The sequence below is a fragment of the Hippoglossus hippoglossus genome, chromosome 14 (genome assembly GCF_009819705.1).
Source record: "Hippoglossus hippoglossus isolate fHipHip1 chromosome 14, fHipHip1.pri, whole genome shotgun sequence".
Lineage (NCBI taxonomy): Eukaryota > Metazoa > Chordata > Actinopteri > Pleuronectiformes > Pleuronectidae > Hippoglossus > Hippoglossus hippoglossus.
The window spans coordinates 17,542,635-17,556,495 of NC_047164.1; the positions used below are offsets into that span (position 1 = coordinate 17,542,635).

The following is a 13,861-nucleotide window of genomic DNA, read 5'->3' on the forward strand; positions in this document are numbered from 1 at the left end:
ATACATATATATTTATTTATTTTTAAATATAAACACACATAATGTATGTTTTATTCGTTTTATTTTTTTTATCTACATTTAACTCTACGGTCATTTTCACTCATCTTCCAATGTTTGTAAGTTTTTAATAAAGTTCTCTGGCATGGTCTAGGTTAGGGTTTGGGTTAGAGTCGTTTTTTTTTTTTTTTTTTTAATTCACAAAATCTTTAAAGTTAATAAAAAACAGCTCAGCTTGTTTATAACTTTGAAACCCACCCCACCGGTGAAGTGGAGAAAGTTCTCTGTGAGGGTGTAAAGTGGGCAGCAGCGTACCCTGCCTCCTCTAATCTGTCCAAATAAACACTCTTCCTCCCTCCCCCTGGTTCCAGGGGGTTATCACACAAACCCCTCCACCGCTCCCCTGCCCACCAGAAACAGCAGTCTGTAACACAGCCCAGCCTGCTCTCTGTGCATTCACATTCGAGGCAACACAGGATACACACTCACACACACACACACTCACTCACTTAATCATATCTCAAACTGGAGTCGGAGTGAGGAAGCAGAATGTCAGGAAAGGAAGCGCTGAAGCCAGTGGGAAAGCAGAGTTTGCCTCACGCCTGTGGAGTTCCTTTCTGAAGAGTGGAAGCTTACATTTTCAACAGCGGGCGAATATATGAAGATTTTTTGTTCTGGTTTGCCTTTTTGGAAAACGACCAGAAAACTAAAAAGGTAGTAAGTATTAGAATCTCAACTTTCACTTGGATACCACCCTCAAGATCTGGAGAAGACATACATCAGGAGGAAATTCTTGAAATTCTCTTTGTCTCCGACCACTCACTGCTCCTCAGGTCTCTGAGTCCCATCATCTGCTGCCATCATTGAACTGCAGGAGGACACATCCTCAGGTTCATAACACACAGTAAGTGTATCAACAGTATTTGTCTTTTATTCATTCGCTGTGTTGGAGAAGGCCAAACCCTGAACCTTATCGAAGTGGCTAATTTACTTGAATGAATTAGGGTATACTTCTTATACTCCCAGATTAATCTTGACAAAATTTCTGTGATTGTGGAGATTTGTGAATTTTGATGAGGTTGATTCAATCTGGAAACATAAATTGATGATGTCATCATAAGGAAAAATGTTAAAGTTCCAGGCTGGAGGCTGACACAGGCTCATGAACAGAGCCCATTCAGGAATGCAAAAAGATGCCAGTAAGAGTAAGGAACTTTTTGAAAAGGTTTTTTCCTACAGGCAACCGGTTGTTGCAAACAATCCTATGACATCACCCAACAGTGAGCTGATGATGGAAGGGGGCAGTGCACATTTCAGTCATTTGCATAAAGTGTCATTGACAGGACAAAAATGAAAGAAACACATGTGTTCACATGGTTTCACACAGAAGCTGCTCACGCACCTGAAAACAGCAGGAAACAGAGGAATTTGTCATTTTCTCATCACGTGGAGAATTTCAGCTAAGTCACAGAGTTCAAATGAATTAAACGTGAATGTAAAAAAAACAACTGTAGCACAGCCTTCATTCTTTCAAAGTCATAACATTGTTCTGACACCCACATCAGTGATTACGGATTCGACTTCTCAGAGTTTTCCAGCTGCTGTGGACTCATTGTTCTGGGTGGTGGTTATCCTGCAGTTTGGAGGTGGGGTCTGTGGAGCCCATTTCCTCCCACTTAAAGCTGTGCAGTTATCTGTGTTGACTTTCCACGCCTTTCACCACATTATTCAACAAGGTCATTACTCAATGGACAAACAGCTTTTCATGTTTTTACCGGGACGTCAAAATAAATCAGGACATGGAGGGAGAATTTTAGAGCAACAGGAAAAAATTCGATTTTATCGGAAATTTTGTGGGTGTTATTTGTAATCAGAGACACTTTAATATTTCAAATACTACTATGATGAAAACACATTATATCCATATTGTGAAACAGAAATTTTCTTTATGCAGTTTTCCCCCAAATGTCAACTTCTTATCCCGATAGCCAGGTTCAAATTAAATCACTATAATCCAGATTATTGAGTCGACTCACTACACAACATTATTGGGACGAATCTGTTTTGTGTCTTTTCCCTGCAGTTCAGACCACTAAGAAGATGAGTCTGTCACTGAACGGGACGCTGGAGAAGACGATGTCCGAGAAGGCCCCCTCTGAGCCACGCTCCCCCTCCAGAGTGGGGTCAGGGGTCGTGGTGCCGCCTCCGTACTCGCTGGGCGGCTGCGAGGCCGTTGATTCCCCCCTGGAGCTGAGGGGCTCTCTGGACTGCTGGGCCTGCTCTGTGCTGGTCACTGCCCAGAATCTCATCATCGCACTGATCAACGGCGTGCTGGCCTCCATCGTGTTCGGCACCATCCTCACCCCTGCTCTGACCATGGTCATATTCGGCTTCCTCTGCCACTCCACGGTACTGGTCTCTCTTGGAAATGTCTTGCAGATTGAAAAGCAGTAGTTTGTGAATAAATGCTCTCAAAAATTAAGAAATGTTTTGAAACAGGAAGTGATGTAGACTGTCAATCAGGCTGTGAATGAACTGCACAAGGAGAAAGAAAAATGTTTTTCCAGAGATTTGATGCTGTTTTTCTGGATCTTCCTGGAGCTTAACTCTAATTTTTTGCAGCTGTCACTAAGCTGCTCCACTTCCTTAGTGCAGTGCATTGTGGGACCATAACATAAACCATACAGAGATTTTTCTAAATCCACTTGATGATGATTCAGTTTCCAGTGGGACCACACTAAACCAACAAAACCTCCCAAGAATTAGTATGAAATATGGAACTAGGGTACAAGTTGGGAGCTTTTCTGAAGTAACAAGACACCAAACCCCATTCTCTAACTGAATGGGGTGTCATGCTGGGTCCAGTTGGACCCAGCATGACACACACAGGCCCCAAAGGTTAAACACAACCAACACCCTGTTCTCATCGATAACACACAACCACTGAACATTTAACACACACACACGTGTCCAATCATGTGACTTTAGGGACCATACAACACTAAACTTTATCAATCAATCAGACACGAGCAGAGGTCATGAACAGGCAGAGCATCATGTTCATGTTGTCATTTGTGGGAATAATGTCATCTTTCACTCTGGTTATTAATACGTTAATGGTTTATCAATATCCAGCGTTTTCTCAATGTTTGCCTTCCACCATATACTCTCCCTTCCTAAACCCTATAGATCATTTTTCCCAGTATGGTGGTGGAAAGTGTTTGACCGAAACCCTGATATCCAGGAAAATCTCCTGTGAATGGACACAGAGTGTGATGATGTAGGAGTGGAATCTTTTCCAAGCTGGATCCGGCAAAAAGGATTCTCCCATTGTTCAGCACTGGGGAGCATTGCCTGTGATGTAATGCTAACTATAAAATCCTATAGTGCAGGTTTTCATGTTTACATCTAAGTTTTAATAAAGTGCAGGAATGTGCAAATATCCTACAGTAAATATTTTTGGTAATGTTTTAGTAAATATTTTTTTGTGAGTGCAGAGTTTTGGGGTTTGCGTTTACTGGAGAGGAAGTTTCAGGAAATGGGTTTCAGAAAAAGTCTAGGACCTGTGACCTGTGACCTGTACACTCCTTGATTATAAGTATCCATGGCATTATCCATCCATTTTCTTCCTCCAGGTGCAGCCCCATGGAACGTCTCTGTACTGCTCAGACGTGCTGGATGACGGCGGCTGCGTGGCCCTGCTGGTTGTGGGTTTCCTGCTGCTCACCCCTCTGCTGGTCCTGGCTCTGGCGGCCTACTGTCGCCTGGCCCGACACCTCCAGCTGGGCATGTGCTTCATCCCCTACAGCCGCGCCGTCTACAAGAACCTGCCCGTCCATCGCCACCGGAAGTCTGACGGGGGAGGCTGCTGTGGTCAGCAGGGGGCTTCGGACAGGGAGGGGAAGGGCAGCATATGGGTGTAGGAGAGGAGAGGAGAAGAAAGGGGAGGAGAGGAGAGGAGGAATGTCTAAATGATTGTAAGATGTATCCATTGAGTCATTTTGTTTGAGATTAGCTTTTTTTCTAATGCAAATTGCCATTGTACTTCTATACAGCCATTGTAAAAATCCACCATCATTTATAGTGATTGTTTGGAATTCAATATTGCCTTTGTATACTTTTCGACATGTATTTTTTATACTTTTTAAAAACAGTGTTGGTTGACCTGCAAGCTGAATTTTGTGTTTTTTCAATATAAAGTGCACTGAACAGATTTAATAGACAAAATATGTTTGTACATATGGTGGCAAGCATCATTATTTCAAGTCTGTGAATATTTTGGGATTACAGCTTCTGTGCTAAAGGCTGTAAAGACACCGTTTAACGGGACAACATTTCTACAGGTGTCCAACATGTGGATTATTCTAATTAAAACATTAACATTCAAACAAGTGACAATATTGTCAGTGTTCAAGACTCAGGTAGACATACTGCGGTACATCTTTCATCTTAGCATGTAATATCACTATGATGTATTTATTCAGTCTGCATCCTATTGTATTTACCTTAAATATGCAAGTTTATCTATAATTTATTGTAGATATAGTAAATCACAACTTGTTGATTATATTTAGTATTACTAATTATTAACGAAAGCTTTCAGATGATTACAGTGAGGTAAAAAGTACAATATGTTCTTTGCAGTTGTAGTAGAGCTGTAAAGTAAAATACAATGGGAACTCTCAAGTTCAGTAAAAGCTTCTCAAAACTAAATCTAGGTGCAGTACTTGAAAAAATGTACGTGGCAACTTTCCACCACTGCGCTCTGTAAATTAGCAGAGATATAAGAAGCTAATGTTCGTAGTTTGATTTAGATTTTATACATTATCAACCACTTCATACTTGGTTTGAGTTTAACTATTCATTTATTCTTTTAAAATGGTGTTTCTGCCTATTAAAAAGTTATTTAAAAGTAATTATACATTCCAAGTGAAACCATAATAACAGTTTCTGGAGAGGAAAGAGGCTCAGAGGAGCTAGAATTTATGTTTGACCTTTCCCTACCTCTACTGGTGGTTCTTAGGAATTACAACTTAATCTTTTTTACCCTAAAACACATTAAATCAGAGGATACATTTTAAATCTAAATTTACTTTAGTAAAAGTGTTCAAATGTACTTAATCAATAATATCTCAATTCTAACAGTAATTATAATTTGTAAGCAGTGTCTTGAAATAACATTCAATTATAAACTTTATTTATTATTTTTGTTTTGTTATAAGTTACATCACACCATGTCCTGTATTTGTTCAAACATAGAAAAAGCAGCAAATAAGTCATCTTAACCTTGGTACTTGTTCAGGGGACATGTAGTGTATTACTAGTAATGTTATAATCTGTAATGATACTGACAAGTGAATAAATATTACAACGGTTTATCCAGGTAAGTCTTCAGATACAATGGAAAACATCCAGTTTTAGAATGAAATAATCAAAAAGACGACTGTAAGATAAATATACAATTGAGATAATCTGCCAGTGCTGCACAAAGTAGAATGTAATCTTTGTAACTTGTTCATTTTGGATTATTCAGTTGGGACCATAGCAAGAAACCAAAAACCAAAACTATCATAGTACTACTTTGATTGCAAACCAATAACACTGTCAGAATACATTTTTTGCACATTTTAATCCATAATAGTGAACTCATTTTATTCATTGTTTTAATCTGCATATAACTCTTGACATCACGAGTATAGGCCACAGGACTAATGGTCACATGGTTTTAAATCGAGACCTGTTTTGGAATAAAAATTTCAAGATGAGACCAAGTTGAGCTTGGGTGCTATTACACTTTTAATCCACACGATGGAGACTGAGACATAGTGCAGACCGTTGTGGTGAGAGAATTAAAGGGGAAAAGCGTAAATGATTCTTCAGCCAAACCACGTGAAAGAGATATAAAACCTTTATTCATGTATAAATTACAAACACAAGGTTTGGTAGGTGTTGGAATAAAACAATGTATTTGCATTAAGTGTCGGGTAAAAAATTACGTTATGTTTTACTGCAGTGTTGTGCTTCAATAGATCTGTATTTCACAGTGAATATTCTGGATTTGTGTGTGTGTGATATGTCGGTATCATGTCCTGGACGGGGGAGTGAGGCTAACAGGGCTGGTTGTTGATATTCATCAATAGTTTGTGGTGTGGGGCTTTGTAGGGAGCTGTGAATGCACCAGGGGCCAGGGTGCCATGTCCTTCTTCATCCACTTGACCCATGATAATGTAGTTGAGACCTATCGGAAAGAAAAGTGAAAAGAAGTCAGTTTGATCAGTGTCACGTTATTGACCTATCGGGCGTGTGTGTTTCTGAGAAGCACGTACCTCTCCGGAGCAACGGGCACTTCTTGCACTGTGACACCAGCCTAACCGACATGGTTTCTCCCACCTGTGTGATGGTTAGCCGACCTGCCTTGTAGGTCTTGATAATGGACACGCTAACGCGAACAGTGCCACGGGGCCCGGGGGCCAGCGAGGTCACCTTCCCTGTCATCACTGGATAGAGGAGGGCTCAGTCAGAACACAGCATCTGATTGGTTACTTGTTGTGCAAGTGAACAGGAGGACATTTACCAAATTCGCTGGCGCAGAAGCTCGTCTTGATGGTTCCATCTCTTTTACAGGCTTGGGCACACAGCGGGTTTTGAGGCACTAGAAACAGGAAGAAGACACAAAAAGCGAATTAGATGCAGACACCTTCCGTTCATGGATGCACACACGTTCACATGACTTCACTCACCAGGCCTCTTTCCGTTCGGCCTTGTGGCTGGCACCCTCCTGTCCTGGCCTGTGCTGGGCTGTCCGCGGCCTCTCGTAGGCTTGACCGGTCTGGGTCTCTCCGCGGGCTCTGGGGGAGGAGGTGCCACGTACTTGGCGGTGGGGGCAGGTGGCGGCTGTTTAGCGGCTGGACGTTTGGGCACAGGAGGTTTCACCGCAGGTTTCAGAGGTATTGACCTCGTACCAGCTCCAGAGATTACTGGTGTGATCTGAGAGCCACGAGGGACGCTGGTGTAGTAGGCGAGGAATCCATCAAATGTCACGCTGAGGTCGGACACGAACTGGACCAGTAGCACGTTGCCATTGGTGATGAATGGTCTGCACAGGAAACAGGAAATGGTCATGGTGTAAGTAGTGGATAGTTGGACTGAAATGGTCAATATAGAGCTTTAAAAATGATTGTTACTCACTGCGGGGCCTGATCACCACAGTATTTTGCAATCAGGTTCGAATCATCTTTCGCTCCGCCGTTGAAGAAAGCCACATAATCAAACCGACAATAGGTGTCAGGCTCCAGGACGAACTTATCAAAACTCACCTGGATCACCTAAACGAAATACAGAAATGTGACTTTTTAATGTTCACTTGAAGAGTCGTCCTTGTAAAGGCTTTGAAAATGAAATGTTTCCATGCTGGGAGTGGGTGTGCAGCCGACCATATCAGGCTCCACAGTGATAAGCCAGGAGCAGCTGGTTCCTGGTGGGTATTTCTTGTCAGGCCAGTTGGGCGTCATGATCTCTCCCTGGGCTTTTGTTATCTTCCCCCCACAGAACAGTTCGTCTGAAACACGATGCACATGAGAATGAATCGTATGCAAATAATCATTTGTGTTCACTCACTTTGAAATACTTTGAACTTTTTAAACTTGGTTGGAATTGGCTCCATTGTTTATTATACGATACATCAATCACTTTCATAATCTGGAAGTTAATTTTCTTCTTTACACAAGACGTGTGATTCTGTGTATTGCAAACATTACAGGAGTGTCACTTGTTTATGTTATGGCTCAGCACATTGGAAAATGTTTATAAAGGTTTGATAATTTTAACAAATTACTCATAGTAGCAGTTAATACTGATATTTACAGATTATTAAGCATAAATACGAACATTTTAGGTCATTTAGAATCATAATAGTGGAATCATAAAACTTAGTCAACGTTAATAAAGGCTTGTAAGTTGATAATAAAGGTGAATTCATTCACATCTAGATGCTCTGCAGTCTGTTTTTGTTCACATCCTGGCATCCAATTGGCTTGTAACTGATAGATGGAGCTTTAAGTAAATGACTTTATAAAGAAATCCATCAAAATTCTTCTGAAATATTGAGGATTTGCAAAAAATTTGAACTATTCCTTTAACCATCAAAAACCTATTAGTTAAAAATCAACACCGTCTCAAAAGCTTGGTCAATAACACAGTAAAGAACTGTTTGATTGGTCTTTATTTAAGCTACATTTACTATTTAATAGGTAAATTAATAAATATGTATGCATAGCCTAAATATGAGTTGGCTTTATTTATTTTTTCAACTTTTTGAAGCAATATTATAAAATGTCCAGTATGTGTGAGGTTTTTCAGACGGTTCGTATCAACATTATAATATAACTACAAAGAAAACAAAAAGAAAATATTTACTCTAAAATGTGACCACGTACCATCGCCATACGGTTTGGTTCCACTGAAATAGCCCACAAACCCTCGGCTCTGCGTCTCCGCATCAGACACCATCTCCAGCATCATGGTGTTTGTGGTAGAAATTACAGAGCCGGGCCGGAATGTTCCACAAAAGCGCCCCAGTTTTTGCACCAAGTTGGAATGGCCATTGTAAACATCCAGATAATCATAACGACATTGTGAGTCGGCCTCCAGGTCAAAAATGCGGAAGGAGAGCGTGACCACATTTCCCTCGGGAACCTGGAAACCAGAGTTTACATGAGTCAGACACTGAGAGACGGGATGAGGTGGGAGTCAGGATTTCAACATGCTGCGGTGCAACTGACTCACAGTGATTCTCCAGGTGCATTTGCTGTTTGGTTTGTAGAAGCTTGGGAACCCCTCACTGCCGACGAACCCTGAGTCTGCCACCAGGTCACCTCCACAGTAGAACACAGGCCTGAGGGAGACAGGGAGACTGTGATGGACACAACTGGGGACAGTGAACAGAAGTTCACCGGACCTCTCAACTCTCTTTTGAACAACTTTCTTAAGCAGAGCGTGTCTTTTAATTCAGATCACTTTCAAGCACTCTGAAATACCCCCAACTTGCAGCCTTTTACTATTTACTTTTTGAATTATATCCATGTTTGTTTATTTTTCCTGTCTCCTCTGATCATGTGTAATTTGCCCGTTATGTCTGCTTACACTGTTAAAATACAATATTGAAAATAAAGTACACTGTCTCTACTACTGTCTTTGAGACCTATTTAAAAAGTCTGATTGATGTATTGAGTCCCAAAATGTCCAATATTACATAAGAATTTATAAGATAAATCGTCAATAGAATAAACAAAAAAATCAAAAATTGTAGAAATTAGAAATACATTGTTAAGAATCAATTGATTATAGTATAATGTTTATCTTATTTTCACAATGGCACTGAGTTTCATATCAATTTATTTACAGCTGGCTAACCAGCTAGCAAGTGTTGCGAGTTTGTTTTATTATCTTTAATCAGCATTAACATTAGCTTCCTGTTTTGATGAATCTATATTTTGCCTCTAAAGATCACATAATTATATAAAAAGCAAACACACAGTCTGTCTCTGTTGTGGCTCTACTGAACAGGAGTTAAACACAGTGTATTCACTCTGGTACTGAGTAATTAACCAAGCTGGGTTTGTTGTGGAATGTGCAGCGTAAGGATTTTAAGCTGAACCAGAGCAGATACTGTGTCAATGCACTGTGTATTTACAGCAGCAGCCTCTAGCTGGTTTATTCAGTGTTGCTTGATCCAACAGGAGCTAACAAGGCTGGATGTGTTTAGGCTTGTTGTGTTTTTATGTATGTGATTTTTGAAAGAGATCATTTTGACACAACATCCAAATTGTTTCCCTCTGTTAGTTCACAGATGTTTTGTTCCATTTACATGCAATGTTTAACATAAGTGAATAATTTGTTTATCTCTTTAATTCATGTCCTTTTTATTTATTCCATATTATAAACTTTAGGGTTCTTCAGCTATGAAGTGAGTGTAGCATTTCAGCTGTTATAATACTTTCACCTTTTTGGTTAATAATTTATTTTGGGATTATAATTGCATTTAAGGAATAAAGGTGGACCTTCATGGGGTTTTGTTACAGTTAGGCTTCCAGGAAACTTGGGAGTATGATGATGATGATGATGATGATGATGATGATGATGATGATGATGATGATGACGGTGATGATGATGATGATGTTTACTGGATACTAAAACTAAGTTCTGATGATGTTATCCATGGTGTTAAGTAATGGTTCCCAAAGTGCTTACTGTATTAATGGGCCTGGGGCGTCACGACATTTGTTCCTTCCTTCTTATCGTTGTACATTATGATAATGTTTCACCTCCTTAAAATCCTCATATTGAAAAATAAATTAAAATTCTTGATTAAATATGAAGTTTTGCCACAACTCACAACTAGTGATTGTCATTGTAATGAGTTTGCCATGACAGACAAAAATCACTTTGGATGTTTTGATGTTTGAACAATGAGCTGCTGCTTTAGAACCGAAAAAAATGAAGAATAACCGACAGAAAAGAGCTGGAGCTCATTTTCCAGACTTTCCTAACCTCATAGTTATTGCGCCACTCCTTGTTATTAGTTCTGTTGCCTCCTAAAGTCGCAAATCTGACTTAATATCAACAGCCATTTTACAGAAGGAACATTTCCTAGTTCAGTCTCTAGCCAACAGGATACTTAAGGCCCAAGAAGAATATGACTCTTGTTTAAGTTTTTTTTTCTTTGGCCTTTTACAGTCTGTGGTGTGGGGAGTTGTTTTTGGATCAAATGTGCAAGGTTATTATTATTCATGACATTTCCTAGAAGCGAGGAAGTTAGAAAAACATGTGTTCTCTCTCCCCTGCTCCGAAGAAGTAAACATATTGTGGAAGGGAGACAGCAACAATCAGGACGACTAAAACTAAATTCAGTGGAAAAATAGTTTCTTACTAAAGTAGAGCTCTGAACCCAAGCTAAGTCAGACGCCGTGCTGATTAGAGTCAAGATGTTCAGAGTCAGAGCCAAGTTGGTCTGATTCGACCCCACAAGCAGAACCAAAAGCATTAACATCTGTGGTGGCTGAGCCACTGCAAAGTCAGCGTGCCTCACATCATGAGCCAAAAGCCAAAAACGACAACTCTGTGCCCAATCAAACAGTGCTCTGGAAAGAATGTACTTACAGACAGAGGAAAGAATTCAGAGTATTTTTCATTCGAAAGTTGCTTTTGCTCAGTAATTCCTTGATTTTTGTAAAAATTAAGAAGATTCAACTCCCACTAAAACGTCACCAGTCACCTTAATGAAGATAAGAATCAAGTTCAACACCATTCAGGACATTTAACACACACATTCTACACACACTGCAACCTCACCTGGTGTGATTCTGCTGCTGAGCCTTCGTCCATCCTAAACTCAGGGACAGGATCAAGGAGAGACCCCAGAAGCAGCCCACATAGATCATGATGCAGCGTACACACAGAGCAAGGCAGAGTGCTGCAGGACAGGGAGATGGAAGCAGGAGGCAAGAGGTGAAAGACGGGGGGTACGGGGAGGTAACGTGAAAGGGGCGGAGAGAGCGAGAGAGGGAATGAGTGGGTAGGAATCGTAAGGGTGGAGGAGTTGAAGAGTGGATAAGGAGTCAGACAGATACTGAGAGGACAACAGTGGTGAGAAAGAGCCATGAGGGGGGGATGACGTGTGTGAGGAGGGAGGTACGGAGGGAGAAGGCTTTAATTAGAGCCAGATGTTCCTCGAGAATAACCCTGGTTTCAATATAACAGGGAAAGAAGAGCTGAGGGGAGTCAATTTCAGCTTTTCAGAAAGAAAGCACTGTATCTTTTTACAGCAGATGTTTCAGGTCCTTCATTTGGTTCAATCTTGAAAATAAAGTAGCTTAAAATTTGGTTTGCAAGGCCATTAACTCTCTGGCCTATTGCTGTGAAGGGTGCACAGGTGGGGGCCGAGCCTGAGGGTCTACGACATGTAGCACTCAACAAGTAGTGCCAGAAATCTTAAAGTACCACAACAGCATGTGAGACCTTTAATTAACTGAAGGAAATACCGTTTTTTACAAACTTATCTACGTTTTGTTTCATCTCCTTTAAAATATAAACCCTCCAGGATCCGAAAGGACCTGTAGACAATGAAGTATCATAAAACTAATGACCGCTTTCCTCCTACCATGTTCCCCTAAGCCCCAGGGGCTCCTTTGGCCCCATAACATCTGAGTCAGAGATTGACCCACAATCCAGGCAAGAATAACAATCTCAAGGGGGGAGTTTTCTTTCTCTGTTAAGAGTCGTGGATGAGCCAACCCTCTGGCCTACATTACTGAGGCCTATATGAAGGGGATGCTGTTCCGTGAAAGAAGCCACTTGCACAGACGGCAGAGATGCAACACCTTGATTACAGTCTGGAGCGAGCAGGATGTGCAGCCCATAAAAGCTCAAAGAAAAGAGATTATATTTCCAGGTGCATGACTTCTACTCTTCTCTACTGAGAGATTGAAGTTCGTGAAGACTCGAGGACTTTGACAGCTGTGGTGCTCACGCAGAGCCGAAGAAGCTGCCCGGTCCTGCCGTGCTGTGTTTGTGTTAACCCAGATAAGAAGCAGCAGAAGCAGGAATGCAACATGCAGAGGCTGCTGCTGCTGCTGGGGGGTGGGGGGGTGGACAGTGTCTGAGTGACTGCGCAGACACCGCCATTATGTGTGGGAGGAAACGGTGACCTTTACACTTAGCGGGAATCCAAGCCGAGGGTGTAGGTTTCTGCAATAACTCTGGACGATTCCTTCAAGCATTCCTTCTCCGTCGAAGGGAAGAGCAGCGGGGGAGTGTGTGACTGGTGAGAGGGGGTAAATAAAGAAGGGGTTGGATGATGGAGAAACATGGAAAGCAAACTCAGAACTGGCATAAAAACTGGTACTCCAAGCTGCTTGTCAAAGATAATGTCTTAAATTTATAACTTCATTCAAAGTGAGGGGGGGGGGGGGGGGGACAGAGGACTACAAACTGATTTCATAACAGCTGTAGATCTGTTCTCGATCATCGTGGCTCCTCGAAGAACTGCTATCCAGTTGTCGGTCTTCCAGTTATGCAGCACAGTCGGCCAAATTTCTCATGACCTCAGCAATAAATAGAAACACACACTTAAGAGATAATAAAGATTTAATTAGATGGTATTTTGCTTTAAAAAAAAAGAAGAGTCCGGATGGAACTAGTTAAGGCTTCAAACTTTAAATATGACACATCAACAATTACCATCAGTCGTCTGCTTCCCTCAGGTTTGAAGAGGAATGTCAGTGAGGGACAGAAGCTTTTTCCTGGACACACTTCATTGTGCACTTTGTGGGGAAATGTAATTTCGTAAAATTCAGTGTGTGCAAAAGAGATCACCGCAGCTCAGTTGGAATGAACAGGATAAAAGGGAAATCTTACAGCAAGGGTGATAAAACACACTGTAGACGCACGTGTTTAAAATGAGGCGTACAGTCTCACTTCCGATGGCAAATATTCAGGAGACACGTCATCCTTTGCCACATCATCCCCCTGACGAGGGTAATGACTGGAAAATAGTGTGTTCCTCAGTGGAAAAAATAACAAATGCTCTCAAGCAACAGATACAAACGATGAGTATCCTCAAAAAATGAAAAACACAGTGGACATTTCAAACAACCTTGTACTCTTTACTGTCTGTGTTTATATTAGAGAAAGTGAATTGTGCTTTTTGCTGCTGCAACTTTCAAATACGTATAAATAGCCACAATTAACAGTTGTTCAGGGCCTTCCCGACTCTGTCTACTCTATACAGGTAAATGGCATGTACAGTTTATGGTGTCATCACGTCTCTCGCTGCCACTTAATGTCAAGTTGTTGTTGTTTCTTAGCA

General features: G+C 41.2%; 2 protein-coding genes across 3 annotated transcripts; one reads left to right on the forward strand and one right to left on the reverse strand.

The window, feature by feature from the left end:
• Positions 1 to 397: 397 nt before the first annotated feature.
• On the forward strand, positions 398 to 4,701 carry tmem88a (transmembrane protein 88 a). Of its 2 annotated transcripts, XM_034606876.1 has the most exons (4): positions 398 to 711; positions 831 to 901; positions 2,081 to 2,406; positions 3,633 to 4,701. In XM_034606876.1, the coding sequence occupies exons 3-4, from the start codon at positions 2,098 to 2,100 to the stop codon at positions 3,918 to 3,920; spliced, it is 597 nt and encodes a 198-aa protein (XP_034462767.1). In that variant the 5' UTR covers positions 398 to 711; positions 831 to 901; positions 2,081 to 2,097; the 3' UTR covers positions 3,921 to 4,701. The 2 variants fall into 2 exon arrangements, with proteins under 2 accessions (XP_034462767.1, XP_034462766.1); XM_034606875.1 differs by having other exon boundaries at positions 398 to 901.
• Positions 4,702 to 5,889: 1,188 nt separating this feature from the next.
• Positions 5,890 to 11,552, reverse strand: pcolcea (procollagen C-endopeptidase enhancer a). The gene is made up of 9 exons (XM_034606874.1): positions 11,347 to 11,552; positions 8,782 to 8,890; positions 8,433 to 8,691; positions 7,431 to 7,555; positions 7,186 to 7,322; positions 6,738 to 7,093; positions 6,572 to 6,649; positions 6,324 to 6,494; positions 5,890 to 6,235 (listed from the first exon to the last, which is right to left on the reverse strand). Exons 1-9 carry the CDS (start codon positions 11,433 to 11,435, stop codon positions 6,105 to 6,107), a joined length of 1,455 nt encoding a protein of 484 aa, XP_034462765.1. The 5' UTR covers positions 11,436 to 11,552; the 3' UTR covers positions 5,890 to 6,104.
• Positions 11,553 to 13,861: the final 2,309 nt, after the last annotated feature.

What these genes read in the sequence shown, in the direction of transcription:
- tmem88a (XM_034606875.1), top strand. Translation starts at nt 2,098, where the DNA reads ATGAGTCTGTCACTGAACGGGACGCTGGAGAAGACGATGTCCGAGAAG. An exon ending in GCTTCCTCTGCCACTCCACG is followed by an intron (nt 2,407 to 3,632) that starts GTACTGGTCTCT and finishes TTCTTCCTCCAG; the next exon opens with GTGCAGCCCCATGGAACGTC.
- pcolcea (XM_034606874.1), bottom strand. Translation starts at nt 11,435, where the DNA reads ATGATCTATGTGGGCTGCTTCTGGGGTCTCTCCTTGATCCTGTCCCTG. An exon ending in CAGCAGCAGAATCACACCAG is followed by an intron (nt 8,891 to 11,346) that starts GTGAGGTTGCAG and finishes TGTCTCCCTCAG; the next exon opens with GCCTGTGTTCTACTGTGGAG. An exon ending in AATGCACCTGGAGAATCACT is followed by an intron (nt 8,692 to 8,781) that starts GTGAGTCAGTTG and finishes TCTGGTTTCCAG; the next exon opens with GTTCCCGAGGGAAATGTGGT.